Genomic DNA, 19,171 nt, shown 5'->3' with positions numbered 1-19,171 from the left:
GAAAGTTCATGTCTAAAATTTAAATTTTATGCAGATTCTGAAATTCTCTTGCTGGTCGTGGGGTGGTGTTGAAGTTGGTCTTTAGCCAGTAACAAATAAATCCACATTATTTATTTATTAAAAATTTATTTCTATTGCGTATCAGAATATTTCATTTTTACATGAATTCTGACATTCCATTACTGCTCATGAAGTGGTTTGGAGTAATGGTGTTTTTTTGCTATTGTTTACAATTTTTTAAACTTTTATTATTACATTTTAGTGCATTTTTGGGCACTAATCATAAATTTAACATTGGATAGTTTTATAATTCCTGGTTTAGTTTCCACAGATGCAAGAAGTGTGGTTCTATTACTAAGTGCATTAGGTGTAAAAACCTGCTATTAAGCTGTGGTTGTCTGCGAAATACAAAAACATAGTTGTGTATAGAATAGAAACTCCTTTTTTCTTTTCTGTAATTCTTCTTCCTTCTGTCTTCAACCCTTTCCTGTCACATGACAGGAGCCTTACTGTTCGTGAGTCCTGATTGGCCAATATACAAAAAGAAAAGGTCCTGTCCAAGGGGGACCTGGGAAAATGGGAGTGAAGGAGAATCACTTTTTGGGTTGCCACTGACAAGAGAAGAGGTCTAGTGAGGGAGACTGAGTGAAAAGTGGCCAAGACTCAGGCCTAGAGAGATAGGAAGGCACAGATAGTGTGGACCACGTGTGCATAGTGACTTCGAGCCATTACTCCAATGCAACCAGATTGAACATCTACCATCCATACTGAGATAATCATCCATATTACCTCGTTATCAGGACTCCAATCTAAGCTACTGGTATACTATCTAATCATTCTTCATTCTCTGTCTAGTTTGTAAGTATTAATAGTCTTAATTATTACACAATTCAGCTTAAAACTAATTGTTGCAGGGAATTAATGTAAATACATTCTAGTTCTCTATAAAAGGCAGACTGCTATCTGTTCCCTTATTTCAATTAATAAATGCAATTCGATTACAAATGAGACAAGGCAAATACCAATGTGTTTCTCACCTTCACAACGCGGTAGCGAGCGAGTAAATGCGAGTATTCTATTAAGTACTGTACATTGAAGGATCAAACACTACCAAAATGTAGTTATTCTGGAATCTAACCTAGAAAGTACATTTGTTTACAAAGGTTTTGTCATAAGTGGGGGGTGTTCACCTGTATATCCTTAAACACACAGTGATAGGTAAGTCTTCTCTGAACACAACAGTTCTCGTCATATCACTGAAGTTAAGTGGTGAGGAACATATAACAATCATGTCTTCTCTGAATGGAGTGCTATCTGTGCTATTGTGTAAATCCCCAGAACTTGGTGACTCTGGCCAGTCCCACATTAAGATTAAAAGAAAGAGTTGCTGACAGGGAGGACATCTGCTCATAAAACACAGCTAAATCAGGAAAAAGACTAATAATGTTGAAGGAGGAAAAGATGTGTCAAGATTTACTCCAGTTCTGATCATAATTGGTGCAAATGGATTAATAATGATCAGAATTTATTGAAATCTGTGTGAAAAAGATGTTTAAAGCACATTTGTTGTGTTTTTTCCAAGTTACCTGGGTATTAAAACAATTAGTAAATAGTTTCAGAATAAAGTTATTATCATTTCAAATTTTGCAAAAATTTGAAAATCTAATGTAGCTATCACTGCATCTTGACCTAACAGCTTGATTGAGTGCTCAAACAGCTATAAAAGTGGATTAGGAAGAAGAGAAGAATCAATTTTAGAGTTGCACTTGCAATTTTCATTACTAGTTATTCTATTGAAAATTCTCTCTTGCTACATTTCTACAAACTTATTTAAATGTACCGAGAGAAGTTTAAATTATTATATTTATCAAATGAAACTTTTCAAAGCATGATACCTTGATATTCAACTGAACAATCGCAGTAATCGGGCTATAAATTTGCTATTAATAATGATTAGATATTAAGAAATTTGGTATTAGAGGTAGATGTTAGGCACCATCTGTTAAATTATTTTGCTTTGGATCATTAATTAACCAAATTAAAAAAATTGTCAGAACACGAAAAATACTAAAAAAATTAATTGTGAATTTTCAGAACAANATGTGGATGGTTTAAAGCAAAACAAGCAAATTTGGACTAAAAATCACTCCTGATGACTGCCAGGTTCTTGTTAATACAATGATCATACATACGCTGTTATACAAGCCAAAGGTGAAATAACTAAATATTAAAATAACAAGCTGTCAAAGGTTTTTTGTTGGGATTGTTGTTTGAATTTTTTGTTAGTAAACAAAATAAATACATGTTCTTATTTTTAAATCATTTTGAATCTGTGTATTCAGCAACTGAGAAAGATCCATAAATCGATCAAAAACAGTTTTGTTACATTAAAATACTGTGTTGGAGTAACTGAAGATGTGTTATCATTGCTTTGGTTTGTATGTGATTTTAAAACTCAATGTCTATGGGTTTACTTCATGTGTTTTTAAAGATCCAATGGGTCATTTCATGTCAACTGTGCAAACCTCCATGTTTGACTCCCTCCAATTTTGTTTAAACTCACACAGTATGATATTTTGCAGATCTCTGTTCATGCTATTAAATATTGTTCTGCGATTCTCAGCCCTCAGAGAAGAGTGGAATGATTTCCAAATCACGTGCACGTTACACAAATGATCAAATTTGTCCTAGCGTGCATTTTCAAATTTGGTGAAGGAAAAGTTATGCTAGGTTATCACAGCTGCATATACAGCAAAAAATTGTCTTCAGTCATGTAAAACTGGCATGTTACTTTAACAACTTACAACTACTTCTAAAGCCTTTCCTGCATTGGTTAATCTGTTATGTGAATAATTAACAGGTAAACCAACCCCAGATAGGTAGGCTTTAGAAATATAAGGTAAGAAGGGTTGTTTTTTTTTCATTTGAGATATGCTTAAGTGAACCTATCCCAAAGCTGACTTGTACTGTTTTTGAAGGGCAAATCTTTCCGAATGGGTCATCTCATTATTTTTAGGGACCATTAAAAAGAGCATATTTTCTTCTGTAAGAAGTCTTGTTTCCAATATTTGTCTCAGCCTCCCAAATGGAAGAATGATGACTTCAAGTAGTATTTACTGTGTGTGCTTTTCTTTAGTTTGTTTTTCTGGTTTTCTATTTGTGTTATGTAAGAATCAGCCTCTTTTGACATTGTACGTTTTTAGTGCATTTTTTTGTTTCTTGGGTTTAATAATGGGGAAAAGGCTATGCACAATTTAAATTGGAAATAAATCAGAAATTGAGTGTCACATGCCATCAGCACATTACTCAGTTAAGGGTAAATTTAAGTTTGTTCTTCATTCGAGCATTTCATAGCAGAGTTTGAAAAACTACATCTGAATACCTACTAATTAAAGATAAGATCACAAGTTGCTGAGGATAGCCCCTTCGAATAAGGTTGTAAATTTGCCAAATTGGTGCCATTATTAGGGGCATCCATACATTGGGGCACTTGGGACAGTCTGTGTTGTCCTTTACCTAATCCAAAAGGGGGCCCCAAATTCCATTATCAACAAACACCAGAAAATTCTAACTTGGCCTTGAAAGCAAGGAATGTTCCTTGCTTTCAAGGCCAAGTTAAGTTAGCCCTGGTTGCAACCAGTGTTACCTTGTAGGAATGCTGATCCAATTTTACACAAACTATGATTCAATGTGTGTTGCCCTTTTGTATAGTCTGTATGCACCTCTTGCTACCATGGATCAGTGCAAGAAATATCTTAGTATTGATTTATAATGTTTTGTTCACTATGATGCTAATATTTAGCAAAATGTAATGATTTGATATACCAAATGTCACAGTTTTGAAGTGATCCTTTTTCCTTGGGAGGCTAGGACAAAGATTGGAAACAAAATTCTGATAGAGGAAAAGATGCTCTTTGTTATGGTTCCAAAAAGAAAAACTCCAAACCATTTAGAGATATTTTCTCTTCAAAATTGGTACAGATCAGCCTAGGGGGACATGTTTACTTCAGCATATCTCTGCAAATCAGAAAGATCAAGACTTTACCTATTAATTATTCATGTGGTAATAAAGTAATACAAGATAGGCATATTTGTCATCCTGTGTGTCACTACTATGCATATGTAGCTAGAACTATTTCTAAGATTATCAGCACAAAACCTTTCTCACTAATTTCTAGCCTTATTAACAAGAGTACAAACGTTTTCGGCCTTCTTAATAAGCCTTCCTCGGGTACAAGGAAAGCCTATTAAAAAGGCCGAAAACGTTTGTACTCTTGTTAATAAGGCTAGAAATTAGTGAGAAAGGTTTTGTGCTGATAATCTGTGTGTCACACATGGAAAAGAGTGAAGCAACCTCCACTCTTCTCCACTGCTTGGAAACCACAATGTTCATATTTAATATGAAGCATATCTTAGTTCAAAGCCCTAATCTATCTTACTGTGGAATTTTAACAAAATTGGAGGTGTCAACTGTGGAGGTTTCACAGCTGTCATGGGATGCAATCGACGGTACGGTACAGTACGTTATTGCAGACTACACCTAATCTTCGTGTCATATCTGGCTGTCAGAGTACGGGCTATGACATGAAGATTATGTGTAATATTTCACCATGAATAACACTATAAAATGACATCATGGTGTATGACTACGGATTGCAATATCGGTTATTACACTGGTTTTCAGCTCGAATTCCCAAAATTGAAATACCGGCAGTGCTATACTGATACTGGTCTTTCAGTATTTTGCTTGCTAATATAAAAATCCAGCAACGAGTTGTTTAACTTTCCAGGTAACATTAGGTGGCGCCATCTGTTATTTTATTTAAAAAACTATATCATCATAACTATTACAAAATAGCAAAAATCTTAATTTTGAGGGTAGGGGTGGGTTTTATAGAACATTATGAATGCTAATGATGATTTTACTTGTTTACAAGTAAAATCAAGGCACCCTCCTTGATAAATTACCCAACAACCCAATCCCCGCACTATGGATCCAAATACAGGTTTCAATACCGGTACTCCAGTCTTGAGAGATTCACCGAAATACCGGTTTTGATGTAATAAAACCCCTCCTTCGATATTGTAACCGTAATTGTAAACGCATTTGTTTTTTCAGAATGTTATTCAGTGTCGCAAAAGTCGGTTAACCGCGGCATTTTTCTCCGACAACGGTTAAAAACAGCTGCGTGTATGCTATTCCGACATAGAATTTAGCTTTAAAAAAAAATAATGCATCTCGGTTAACCGACATTTGGGGCGGCCTGTATAGCTTCGTAACTAATTTTTAACATACAAAATACTTTTAATTTCGTGTTAAAAAGTTTTATTTATCACATTTGTTCTTTATTACACAACTCCATCTTCCTCCGTACCCCAAATTAACGCTGGGACAGTTTCCATATCAAAACTCCGTAAGCCAAACAAGCGGCCGCCATCTGAGTGTTTATTTTTTAATTGTTAAAATAATTGTTAAATCTTAAAAACCTAAGGGGAAAAGGGAAAAAAACCATTACCTTTACGGCAAAACCGCGCGTTATAAGAAAAAACGAAGAAGCGCTAATTCCACAGGAAGGCAGCGACTGGATCAATGTTAAAAGCTGAAAAATATAGAAAAAGAACCCAATTATTAAAAATTTAATTATGGGGTACTCAAGTAGCAAGTGTTTAAGCGAGCCAACCAATGGCATAATCCGTTTCGCACGAAACACTACGCCATTGGTTTGCTTGCCGGTTTCGTACGAAACGGATCATGCCCATTGGTTGACTTTAATGTTATACAATCAATATCACAAGTAATATAAACAGCAACCATTTTTATGGGCGTTTTTTTTTCCTGAAGGCTTATGCTTCCCTTTAATCAAAAATGTATACGTGTATGCCCCGCTGCACCTCTGAAAGTCAATTTATTTATGGTGTTTCTGTGTAAAGGGGCATGCTAGTATGGTCACATTCGGGCAAATTCTTACATAACCGTTTACTATAAATAATAAAAATAATCAGTTCAAAATAAAATATTTAAATTTTTCTTCCGAGTATACCGTTAATGGGTCAAAAGAATTTATTTTCTAAATTCAAAAATGGCTGCCAGAGTCGAATCGCTAGATAACCTACAATTTATAATCTAGTTAGTTGCCATTTTTAAACAGAAACTTCTCATGAATTTTTAATTAATACTGTACTTTTTTTAATACAACAAATCATATTCTTCCTTCTGAAAATTTCATTAAAGAAAAAAAAAACCATAAAAAAAAATGACACAGTGTATTACACGACCGCCATTTTGTTCTGCATTCTATAACATTGTAATTCCCACCACGAAATAAAAAGAGAGAATTATTGAATATTTAAAAAGCCTCAACTCTTATCGGAAGATGGAAATTAATTTTCTTGTCACATTCACGTGTGCTACGTCACGAAACACGTCTTTAATGAATTTTGATACTTGTGTACTGTATTTATAAACCCCCGCCATTGTAACACACAATGCTCTGTATTTACGTATTCTATTGGGAATTACATATATATATAAACACTGCATAAAATTGTACATTATAATATAAGAGGAGGAAATCAATTATAACCTTTATACAACGTACTGCAACGTTATATAAAAGGTTATTGTATTGATAACAGGTGAAACCTGCATAAGGTAATCATCCGTGTGTTATGTCTATGTCAATTAAGTTATTTAAGAAAAGGATAATTATTAAATAACGTAGGAAACTAGGAAAAAAATTCGATAGCGTGACAAATCGCCATTCATCAATACCAACGTGACAAAGGGTAGATGTAAATTTACGTCATCTTGGAAAAAAACAAATGGATTAAGCAACCAAAACAGAGGATCACACGGCAAATATCTTTCTGTAGAATACAGTAATTAATGATATATTGTTGTAGCAACATCAATAAAGAACACCCCCTTCGCCGAAGGACACAACGACCGTAAAATATGAAAATTACAGGCCCGTACGTGACATTTTAAGTACGATATTCACGTAATTAAAAACTGGAAATCCTGTATTATAAGTTTCAATTTTCCTGAAATTATTAATTATACACATAAACCTGGTTTTTATCTTTAAGGTATGAATTGTAATTCGCGTGCCTTACTACTCCGCCTGTTTAGAATATTTTTGAGATTTAGATCGCCCTCGCCCATTTTACGAACGATCCGATTTTTTTTTTTTTTTTTAAAGGGGGGAGAAAAACACCGTTTGATATAGATTTAACTGTATTTACCTTTAATTTTTCGGTATTGAGTAACGATTTAGAAGAATATTCCTCCATAGTCGGTAGCAGGCCCTGGATCTGAAATGATTAAGTTACGTGTTAACGAATGCATTGTTTGGGGGAAAATTCTAAGAAAATCGGCTGCACACCTTCTCCTGTAGGGATACACACATCCCTACTGTCAAACATAAGCGCAGTATTAGCATAATGTGCCTTGCAAAGTATCGACTGCACTTCGCATCCATACCTTCCACGGAACAATCCATCAATTCCAAAAATGTGCCGAAGACGACCTGGCAGAAGTCCCCTGTAAGAAAAGAGGGAAGGAAATACATACTATGACGTCGAAATTACATCATTTACGTTTATTTTAAATCACCCGGTTGCCAAGTCATAAGTTACACGCAAGAACGAGGTTTGCGTGTAACCCGTATTATTACTTTCAATGCGGGTTGATAATACAGATTTATAGCGAGGGATTCAAATGAGACGAAGTTAAAAAGTGAAAGTAAAAAATAGATATAAATCTGTTATGCGGGTTTATCTGCATTTTAGACACGTCACACCCGTGTGCCATACTCTGAAACGGGATCATCCTTTTAAGTGACGTGGCACCCTTGCTGCATGACACAGGATTTCTGCCCGAGAGAAAGCAAAACACGATTTAGATAAAGTAAATCAGGTACTCTCCCACTGAATTGGTGGCACGAGGCAGGGGTCTTCGACCTGGGTGCCATGAACACACTAGGGTGTCACTAAAATACAGTGCCTTAACGCTCGCGTGTATTACAAAAAAAAACTACAAAAAAATTGCATTGATGAAGTAGGGGTACCGCGATAAAAAATTAAATCAAGTCGGGGGGTGCCACTATTATAAAATGGTCGAAAAACACCACCATAAGGCAATGCACAACACGTGGGTGATCTTCCAGGAGGGAGGTGCAACCCAGGAGGACTTTCTACAGAAAAAACTGGCCCCTATTTAGGTGTTATAAATGTGAAGGGAATCCTGAAAACTCCTTGTTGGTGGGGCGCGATCCAAGTGGTACCACTCGGCCATTGTGGATTTATGCTCTTTAAACAAGTTTACGTTACCTTCCTCTGTTTTTCGTGACAGTGAAGTGAATAATAAAAATACCTTTTAAAAAAAGTGAAATCTTGGTACAGAGATGGTACATCGACCTGAATACGGCTCAAGTTTTTACGCCATGGATCCTTTTTTGGCATTCTGGTGAAGAATCTGACAGATCCCTTCTTTCAATGTTTAATTAAATATATAAAACCTTTCGAACTGATAAAAAAGAAACCAATTTCTGTTAAGGTAAAACCCGTGTAAAACGGACTCTGTAAAACGAAGAATAAATCCAGGAACGAAACCTGTCTAACGCGGAAACGGAAAAAACTTTTGTCAGCCAACTGCACAAAATAACCTGACTAGAGCGGAATTTTTCACGTGAAATCTTGTGTTTTAAATGCCCCGTAAACAGGTTGACCTACATTTAATAAAAACGAAAACAAAATGGTAGTAAATCATGATGAAACTAGTCCACTATGGTAAGTGGATCCAGAGTAATTCGTACACCAGAACCATCGATTTTTTTTTAATTAGGGCATTAAGAATAAACAATAGTAAAATGGCCTTTAATCACGTAAGGCACGCAAGGTCACTCACCCGCTATAGTGGTGAAGATAATACTGGAAAAGCAGTCGTCGAGTAGTCTCATCAAGTATCTCAACTTGTAATGTACTTCGCTCACTTTGTCCGTGTTAAGGGTGTTCTGAGCCGAGAGCTCGGCTCTGTCGTTGAAGTTCTGTATGAACGCCATAAGGGGTATGGCACAACCCACGAATAAAGCGTGGGGCAGAACGTTATATAGAAGTGAAAGGCAACTAACTATGGTGGATAGGAATGTCTTCCACGTTACAGACGAACCTGTCTTAGAGATATAATGAGCGACACTAACGAGGGGCGAGGTGTATTGTTTGTCCTCCATTTCGGACCATATATTTTGTACGATGACACACAAAACTGTAACACAGGACACGATGGATAATAGCATGCACCACTTCTTGCTCGTTTTGTATATGTGATCCGTCCGGGGATGCAAGTCGTCAAGTTCGACCGTCCGTCCGTAAGAGGTGCGGAAGTTTGTACTCTGCTGATTGGCGAAAGCGATGACGGTGGCCGTCAGTTCCGCCTTGCTCAGGTTCTCGTTTCGCTGGCTGATCGAGTAGGCGTCCAAACTCTTCAGATAGGTTTTCAACCTGTTTCCGATGAACAGGCAATGCACGGACAGAAAGGACGCTTGCCATAGTAGTATGATGTCGAATACAGTGAAGTTGTAGTCGGCTGGATTACTCTGTAAAAATTTCGTACATTTTAATAAAGGAAATTATAATTAAGTCGAACCTGTTAACAACGGCCATTTCCTGGAAACATCTTTTAAAAAGCCGCCGCTGTTTGGATATTATTTTATACGCATTTAAAGATAAAAATTCGTGAAAATGTAGTTGCCATTTACAGGTGGCCGTTGTTAACAGGTTTGATTGTAATTTAAGGTTTTTCAATTGTTATATCGCAATATAGCGTCGAAAACACCGTATAAAGTGCCCGACTATAGAAATATGGCCGCCATTTACGGGTTGCCGTTGTTGAGAGGTTCGACCGTACTTTATACAAAGTTTATTTCTAACTTTTCCAATAATTATATGGCAATCTGGTGTTGAAAAATCACTTATAAAGGGCCTTTTTTTGTCAGTCCTCTCCCTGCACCCGAAAGGCCTTACTTTTTAAATGGTATTTTGAGGTGATTTTATGGTAAAATCTTGTATTATTTAATTTATGACTTTCGATCGAGCGGTGAAACTTTAATTATTATCCGGTTATTTTTGTGACGAAAACACAGGAAATGACAGAAGAGAATTCGATTTATCAGCCGCGTTAACGGAAACTTGATGGCGACATCTGTTCTCCATTGATATATATTTATCTTACATGCGGAATACATCAATAACTTTGGCGTTAGAAGAAGAATCAAGCGATATTTTGCATGCAGAAAAGAGTGAAAGACCCCTGGTCTTTACATGCAGGTCGATGACCCTTTCGTTATTTCCTCGAAGTTTTCTTTTATGTATGCGAGTTTTTTTTACGTGTTTCTTCGATTATCCGACGCCCCGGCACCCTCAAAAATTGTCCAGTTATTTGGTCAACCGACTTTTGGGCCACCCTTCCATTTACATTCTTCTCCACTGTCGAATGTATTCTAAAATTACGAATTAATTCCATAGTAACTTGCTTGATTTTTGCCGTGTTTCCAAGAACTGTACAATTGTTATACAGAAGAGGAGTGGGGGGGGGGAAACTTACATTCTTCTCTGTATTTTAATCTCTATTATTAAAAATTGCCTTTTATGTAGGCCAGTGTTTCCAAGGGTAATTATTACAAAGGATAATGTAGTAATAAAAGTGAAAGCAACCTCTAACAAAGCCCGTTACACGCGTCAATTCTTCCAAGAAATATCATTTGTAGGAATTACACTCGCTGGTGTTTCCTTCTAAATTACACACACACACACACACACACACACACAGAGAAACTTTACGGTATTTTATAGGAGTGTATTGATCAACTGTACCAGACATTAATACACTAAAACCTCTCAACAACGGACACCCGAAAGGGAACGCAAAAATTCGGCCGTTGTTAGGAGGTTACTTCGTTTGCATTCCGAAAAGGAACGTTCTTGGTTTAAAAAAAAAATGGGCGCCGTTTGTCGGTGTCCGTTATTGAGAGGTTGGCGGTTCGATTGCAATTTTATAAGTAAAATTTAATTAAAAATCGAGTCTTGCGTGTTCATTACAATTAACAGGTTTAGGTAGAATTTCTTCCTTTAAATTAAGAGAAATTTTTCAAGTTACGCTTCTAGGAAAGTAACAATATTTTAGGGGGTTTTTTCCCCCTTCATTTTCGAGAAATGGTTACGTGAAAATATTCTAAGTTGCATAATAAATGGCACAATAAAGCTTACGTAACACTAAAATGCCTGGAGTTTATACACTTTCCTGTTGTTTACGTGTGACCATTTCGTGTTACGACACACTCGTTCATAGATCTGTTACGTTACGATAAGGTAAAGTAACCTGATAAATGCCTCCTAAGAATACATACTGTTACGCTATTACCTTACATTTCGCGTAACTTCCCTTAGAGTTACCGTGTAGACTCGGTTACGCCAAGCGTATGCGAGTTTAGCGTATATATCAGTGTTATGCGTAACGATACAACACACCTAACCTTAGCGTAACATTTGTTTTAAACGGAAACATCTAACACTAGATTAATACAACCGTCGACACTAGTTTCACGTGTTTACTTTTCAACGTAACGCGCGACCTCGGCAACTTTCGAATTTCGAATTACCCGTTTATAACGTTTAAACGTCACCGGAAACGCACGAGATTTTCGGAACCCGTTTACAACGTATTTTAACCGAGATTTACTGGAAAAGATCGCACTCACCTTACCCAACACTATAAAAAACAGGCCCGAAATGGCAAACGTCAAACACAGGCCGCAGGTAAAAAGGGAATAGACGAAAAGTAAAACGTGGTAGATGCGATGACACCTGACATCCCTCCCGTCTTCCACTTCACGCTCCGTTCTTTCCGCTTCATTTAAACACGAAGGAAACAACCCGAAAGTCCTGACAACCGTGACGACGGAGGAAACAATTTCGGTGGCCCTCACCTTTCTCCTATACAGAACTGGGCTGTTTTTCTCCACCCCCGATTCTACGTTGATCGAAGGGACGTTGGCCACACGAAACATCTTCCGATAAAAGGAGGACACGAGGGCATATTTCACCTTTTTTTTTTTTGTTACCTGAGTGCGGGTTTCCCCTCGCGCACGGCACAGCACTTCCTCTTACACAGCACCTGGAAAACACCAGAGCTCGATTTCGCGATAATGCCCTGGTCACGTGATAGGTTGCGTAACTCCCTCTATAGGCATAATAATTTAGTGTCTTTGCTCGCTGGTTCCCCCCCCCCTCCGTTCGCTACCAACACTTGATATGCGGGGGGTTAGCACACCTTATTGTTTGTATTGTTCTGTCGCCATTAGGCGTGTAAATAACACGTGGAAAATAAATTACACTCCAGTAACTTAGCGTCAGTCACATGATTCACGCATAAACCCCCCGGCAGAAAATATTTTATGAATAACAATTGGCCCTGAGAAATGTATAGGAATGGGCAAGTGTGTCTAAAAACGCGCGAATACACCCAAAAAACAGAAAATAAAGGGCGATTTTAATCTGTTTTGAGGCCTCCGAATAATTTCTTTACACGCGTTATCTAGTGCAATAATATGAGGAATAAACTGTAAGACGAGGCCCTAAACCACCTTAAACCAGAGCCGGATTTGCACGTAAGCTAAACAAGCTGCAGCTTAGGGCCTCGCGTTGAGTCTACAGCTTCGGGCCTCGCATTTTTTATCAATCGGTGGAGGGAGATGGCCCGTTACGTGTCACAGATTACGGCCCGAACAGATACATAAACAGAAAGCACACAAGAAAGCGAGAAAGTAACACGCGTTATCCTGTGGACAAAAAAAGGGGGCAATTTCCTAGGGCCTCTATTGATAAGAGGCCCCAAATCAATCCTTTATAGGAAAACATTCCACGAAAAAAATATCAGAAGTCAACACAAACACAGACAGATACACCCACACGTACTTGGTGCCCCCTCATTCGAGTTCGCCTGGGCCCCACGAAGTTATAACTGGGGTGGGGGAGGAAATTAAATATAAAGCCTCGAATACGCGTGTTATTCTTTAGCCATGTTTTATACGCTCTTCGTAACCACGTTACGAAAAATCAGTTACGACTTCTGGGTTATTTTTAGCGTAACGTTTCCACATTTGCGGGGGAAGAAAATAGCGATAAAAAGGCTTACTCTGTTATTATTAAAAGTAGAAAACCGAGAAGAAAATGTGCAATCGATTTTTTCCATATGGCACATTTCCCTTCGGGTAACAGTTACTTTCTTTTTATTATTCTACTTCCTTGAATTGATATNTCTTATGATACTGCTGTCATTAAATTAGTATTTTTAAATATATTCATTATAATTAAGAAATTAGTAGTTTTTTAACTTCAATTCTGTAAATTAATAAAAATCTGCTTTATTAATGGCTCACCTATGTAAATTTTAGTAACAATTACTAAAAATAAAAAATAATTAAAGCTCATAAATGAGAAACAAAATGTTTATTCCCACAGGTTGCATGACTTATTGAACACCTTGTATTTACTGTACTACACCTTCTGCTTCAATGGTACTAAGAGGGCCTGTTTCCATGCTTTTTATGGATTTGGCCAGGCTCGAGGGATGGAACCTAATATATTTGGGATTAACTTCTCATAAATAATTCTTGAGATCTCTGATCTGACTCAAATCTGGATTGCTCAGAGTGGCAGACAGATGCCTTTACTACCTTGGCCATCCTGCTAATCACAAATCCTGCTAAAGTTAGATATAGGAATACCAGATTTACTCTTAATATGAGACTAATATTTAAAAATTCTCCTGATTATTTTGTTGAGACAGGCAAGTTGCTGTGAGGATAATGCCTCATTTGCTCCCACTGGATCAGTCTTTCTGACGGCGAGTGGGTTTGGAAGCTGGAATTCAATAATTAATTCTTTAAAGAGTGTTGGAAAATTCTATCCTCTTCCTCATTCAGTAGTACAGTAAATTACCTGATATGAGCTTGATTAAGTAATAATTATGATAGTGGGAGTATATCCCTTTGCCTCCTTAAAAAAGTTGAAGCTGGCACTTGTGGACCTCCTCACATTGGAAATCACATTAAGAATATTCTGTATCATTGTATACTTAACAAAAAGTTTTTGCTGCTCCAATTTTCCACTTACTTTATTATTAGTTTTTAAACTAAATATAATGAAAACATTTAAGAATTTTAATTACTTTTTATACTTAATTTTCATTTCAGCTGAAACTTATTCAGAAACGCAAGCCGTGATACAAACTCATACTTCAAATACAAACATTGGATTTATTATTGGAATTTGCATCACCGTTCTGTTATTAATTATCATAATTGTTATAGTTCTGTACTATAAAAGAAAAGTCAGGAAATTGAAAAAAGATTTGTCGTATGCGGCGTAAGTTTCAAAATTTCAATATAAAACAAACTTAAATTTCCTGTTACAATCTCAAGTATCGAAATGTTTTTATTTTCAGTTATAGCGTCGAGCCTCCAATAGATAGTAAGTATTTAAAATTAGTTTAATAACTACAACTTGCTAACTCTCTAATTAAAATTGATTATTCACTAATAGACAATAGCCACTTTGATAACCCTTTGTATGGAAATCAAGAATATAATGTGCCAAATAACATTGTCGAAACGGGGGAGAATAAAACTTCCGAAAAGAAGACAAACAACATCGAGAAAGCAAAATGTTACGAGGAAGAGCGGCGTGAATCGACTACAAGTATGTATCTTTTTAAACTGTTGTTTTGATAAAAAAAAAGTTATTTAAGACATTTGTAAATGATTAAATTTAGGAAATAAGTTAAAATACATAATAAAATTTAGAGAATGAAAGTGAATAAGTTACAATATAAAAACATGGAGCAGATAAGACAAGACAATTCTTTGATCTACTATTTGATTTACTATTTACTATTGTAATAGATTGATCTATTATTTTGAGAAGAAAGGTGTCAAAGCCTTAAATCTTCAGACATTAGATATATCTGCAGGATTTCAGGTCTGATAAGGCCTACTCTTCTTGGGTATCTTGCCTCCTGTAGCAACATAGATGTTTATTAGATATACCAAATGAACTACACTCCCCTGTAAAAAATAAAATGAAAGTATAAAATTTGAAATAAATTGCTGTGGTAGTTTATAATTTGTTTGATATTCGGTGACATAGTTTCAAACGTAGAGTTCTATTCTTTCTTTTTAAGCACAATATAGGCATAGAGTGACGTTCAAAAAAAGTAACAAAATAACAGGCCATGCTTGCGAATGAGCTGTGTTTATCAATAAAGAATATGACGTTACACTAATGCAGACTGCACAACAATGATTACTGCCTTCCTACCTCATTGATCATCTGATAGTGAAATATTGTAATGATCAAATACAAACCTTGGAAAATTTTGTGTATAAACCTATGCAGAGTACTGATAATCCAAACATATCAAAATGTTCCAAATGCTAATTTCAGATATATTAATAGTTTGATATAATTCATGGATCATTTTAACTCTTTACACACTATGGACACTAAGAGGTTTTTTTTTTCTGTTGTCAATCATTGAGAAATGGGCTCGACGTATCCAAGACAAAAAAATTCCTCTGTTGCTTGCCCAGATTAGGGTGTCAGCCTACTATTCTGGTGGACCCAGGACCTAACTGCCTTGACCATTCAGCTAATTAATTTTTTTGTTAAATAGCTAAAACTTAATATATATAAACAACAACCAACCTGATATGTTAAAAATCTAGCAGATTATTTGAAAATTCTATCAAGCTAAATTATGGCTAGTTTTAATGATTGGAAACAAAGCAATTTAGCTTAGAGGTAGGCAGTTAAGCCATCATCTTTTACAAAAATTACTAAATTTAATATTCTGGAAGAAAAGATTAACTCTGAGCAGGATTCTAACCCACAACTGCTGCTTGCCATGCAGTTGCATTGCCAGTTATACTACCTAGAACTCCATCTTATCTTTGCTTCCAGAGCTACTAATTAACCATTATGGTTATATCTAAATTAATCACTTGAAAAAAGAAATTAAGTACACTTAACTGAAAGATTTAAAATAGTTCTACAATTTTTAATACATTAATGCTTTAGTTTTATTATAATATAAAAGAATAGTCACATGCTGGTGTTGAGACCATAATCACTGCTAACTAAAAACATACCTAAAAGATTGCTTTATTTTAATATCTCAATAAAACAGTATGTCTTAGAGCTTTCAAGTTTTCTTTTCAAAAATCTGAAGATTTTAAGTGTTAGTGTGCATAATCAAAACAAAAAGTGACATGTTTTTGAAATTTTTTAACAGTTTAAGTAGGTTAAAAACTTCACCATAATAACTTTTCATAAAGCAGCAATATGTTAATATCATCTGTATTGAGACTTTCAAAGCAGCAGCTGTTAATCTTTATGTATTGTTAATTCATTAAGAAAAAACATTAAAAATTCAGCATTTTTTAATAATGTTCCTTGATATTGGGATTAAGGAACATTAATATAGTGCTCAAATATTGTTTAAATTTAAAACAATATTTGAGCATTATATTATAAGGAAAGATGCCATAAGTTTTTTAAAGAAAAAGTCAAATGTTCTCTCACCTATTGAAATATTGTCCCATTTGTAGTATGTACTTTTCAACCACCAAGGCTCCGATTCCTTGATTTAGCATCATGATTAATGTCTCGACAGATTGAATATGTATACTATTACATCTGGTCCACGCTTCTATATTGTAACTTGTTGACGGCCAGATGCCCAAGGCATTGGCCTACTTGTTGACTGCTCTGGAGGCCAACTACTGGGATATTTTGGTGTCTGTTCATCCCCCATTACTTTACGGGTTTTGTCAGGTTCACAATGGAAACAATATAGAATAGAAGAAAATTCATAGTACCTACAGGACAGAAGGAAAAACTTGTTTCCTCTTTTTTATTTTGAATGTAATATTCTTTTTTGCCATTCCTAAATATTAGTCTATAAAGGTTATATTTAATTAACTCTTAGAATGAGAGTAAGATTATATAATTGTAATTGTCCTTTAGTATGTTTTCTTTTTATTGGAATTAATATTTATTGATTCAGTCATTGAAGCAGGATGGGCAAGACAGTAGTGGCATTAACATGTCTCTCTGAGGAACCAGGTTTCAGTCCAGATCAGCCGAGAGAAATTTTGGGTGGGGTTGAAGTTCGTAAAAATCACAGACAACTATAGAGGAGTTGTTTATAGACTTAAGACATTTCATCATCTTCATACTACTTTTTATGATACCATTCACCGTTATTGAGTTTCTAATGCAGCTCTAAAAATAGTCTGTTTTGTGTACCAACTGTACACTCCCAGTTTAAGTTGATCTAGATACATCGGGCCATCAATTAAAAAAAAATTCATAGTAGTATACTTTTTTTTTGTTTAGGTGAGAAAAATATACACATATTGCCATATAATTTAAATCTATATCAAAACGTAGACGATCACCACACGTATCAGAATTTGTCTGAAAGGATTGATGAAAATACAGGTTGGTCCACTTTTTAATTTTAAAATGCTTTTGATTATAAGAATGACTTATTGTTTACTTAAATTTAATTTGATTAAGGTAGAAAGATTGAAGGTGTAGATTCCACTTGCTAATGAGGAAACTCGTTTCTCTGGAAGAATTTTTCTAGTGCCGAGTTGTAGGATTATTTTTTGTATTAGATAAATTAGGTCAACAATTCCGTTATTATCTACAAAACTTAACGAAGAAAAGTGACTTAATAAAAATAATTCCTAATACAAGACCAATTACGGTAATTTAGAATTAGTTTTTTTTTTTAAAGCTGAAAATTAATTTATCCAATTCTCTGTCTATTTTTTCCTATTTTGCAGTTACAGCAAATGTCCGTAAGATCTCCAACAAAGTAGTTTTGAGCCTTTCGGCCAGTGGCATAGCTAGAGATTTTATTAGTCCCTTAAGCAAAATATGGTAACGAGTCTTCCATTGCCTAGGACCTAGCTCCTCCACATTCGTGAAATGGGAATTTAAACAAAATATAGAGATAGTTAATATTAAATTTGCTTACGTCAAAAGGAAAAAAGTCGCATAGGAATTACGTGATTTCCATGATTATTATTATAAATACTAGCTGTAAATTTATATCTTAAGATGCATATTATTTAACAAAAAAAATTTGATGGACATTTCATATATCATATAAGAGATTCCATTATACAGCCATGTTATTAATTACTATCAGACCACTGCACTTTTTCAAAACAATATGATAAGTGTAATCAGAAAAAATAAACTATAAAACTCTAAAATTAATCATTCCTAGTCACAAAAAATATATTTATAAGATGTGGTCTGGTCCCCTTTATTTGTGGTCTCTTAACCATCACTTAACTGTGTGTAATAGTAGTTATGCCACTGCTTTGGTCCTAGTGTCTACAAAGTTTTTATGATGGGCCTAAAGGTTTGAAAGTACTTGAGAGTTACGGCAAAGAAGCATGATAAACATTTGAACATTTGTAGAGTGGAACCTACAAATGTTCAAATGTTTCTCGTGACAGGGCAGCAACACTGCAATTGCTCAGTATTTTAAAAGTATGTCGTACGATTGCATTATGCATACTGCACTTTTTAAGTCTGCGTCCATTGTCGCGTTATCGACACCTCATACTGTCGATCCGGAATTAGCACCGGTTTAATTGGTGTTGATCTTACTTTTTTACAGTGGTAAATTAGAATTTATTATTGCTCAAAAGCAAAGATTTTGTAATTTATGGTTACAGCATTGGGGTCAAGATGTAAAATATTATAATATACAACAATTCAGTTACATTTTGTACTAGTCATTGAATTTCTTTATTGAAGAAAAATAAAAACGTAAATATTCTTATGTCAACTGAGTGTTTCCTTTTGGTTAATAAATAGTAAATAATATTCACTCACTCTAATTTGCTATCAAGATAGTTCCTAACTAGGAGACCCAGCATAGTGTTACAAGTAGTCAGAAAAAAAAAAAAAAGCTTGGAGAGAGCCATTTCCGAAAAAACATACTTGGAACATTAAATGACCTGTTTGCAAATGTCACATATTAGTACAATTTACATATTTACAATTTCTTCCATATTAATTTTATTGGGGT

The 19,171-nt window shown here is 35.3% G+C and overlaps 2 protein-coding genes across 2 annotated transcripts in view; one reads left to right on the top strand and one right to left on the bottom strand.

The window, feature by feature from the left end:
* LOC111627456 (protein draper-like) overlaps positions 1-18,928 on the top strand; it is a 59,926-nt gene extending 40,998 nt beyond the window's left edge. The window contains exons 21-25 of the mRNA XM_023371031.1: positions 14,253-14,424; positions 14,504-14,529; positions 14,602-14,757; positions 17,455-17,559; positions 17,638-18,928. Of these exons, the coding sequence (XP_023226799.1) occupies positions 14,253-14,424; positions 14,504-14,529; positions 14,602-14,757; positions 17,455-17,559; positions 17,638-17,672 (494 nt within the window). The 3' untranslated portion in view covers positions 17,673-18,928. The remainder of the gene's footprint in view (positions 1-14,252; positions 14,425-14,503; positions 14,530-14,601; positions 14,758-17,454; positions 17,560-17,637) is intronic.
* LOC111627827 lies at positions 5,207-12,181 on the bottom strand. The gene is made up of 6 exons (XM_023371480.1): positions 11,757-12,181; positions 8,909-9,596; positions 7,386-7,543; positions 7,246-7,314; positions 5,517-5,600; positions 5,207-5,438 (listed from the first exon to the last, which is right to left on the bottom strand). The coding sequence occupies exons 1-6, from the start codon at positions 12,063-12,065 to the stop codon at positions 5,382-5,384; spliced, it is 1,365 nt and encodes a 454-aa protein (XP_023227248.1). The 5' UTR covers positions 12,066-12,181; the 3' UTR covers positions 5,207-5,381.
* Positions 18,929-19,171: the final 243 nt, after the last annotated feature.

The sequence above is a fragment of the Centruroides sculpturatus genome, unplaced genomic scaffold (assembly GCF_000671375.1).
Source record: "Centruroides sculpturatus isolate CEXI.00-Female unplaced genomic scaffold, Cexi_2.0 scaffold1, whole genome shotgun sequence".
In the NCBI taxonomy this organism is placed as follows: domain Eukaryota; kingdom Metazoa; phylum Arthropoda; class Arachnida; order Scorpiones; family Buthidae; genus Centruroides; species Centruroides sculpturatus.
This window is presented reverse-complemented; position numbering and strand designations above follow the sequence as displayed.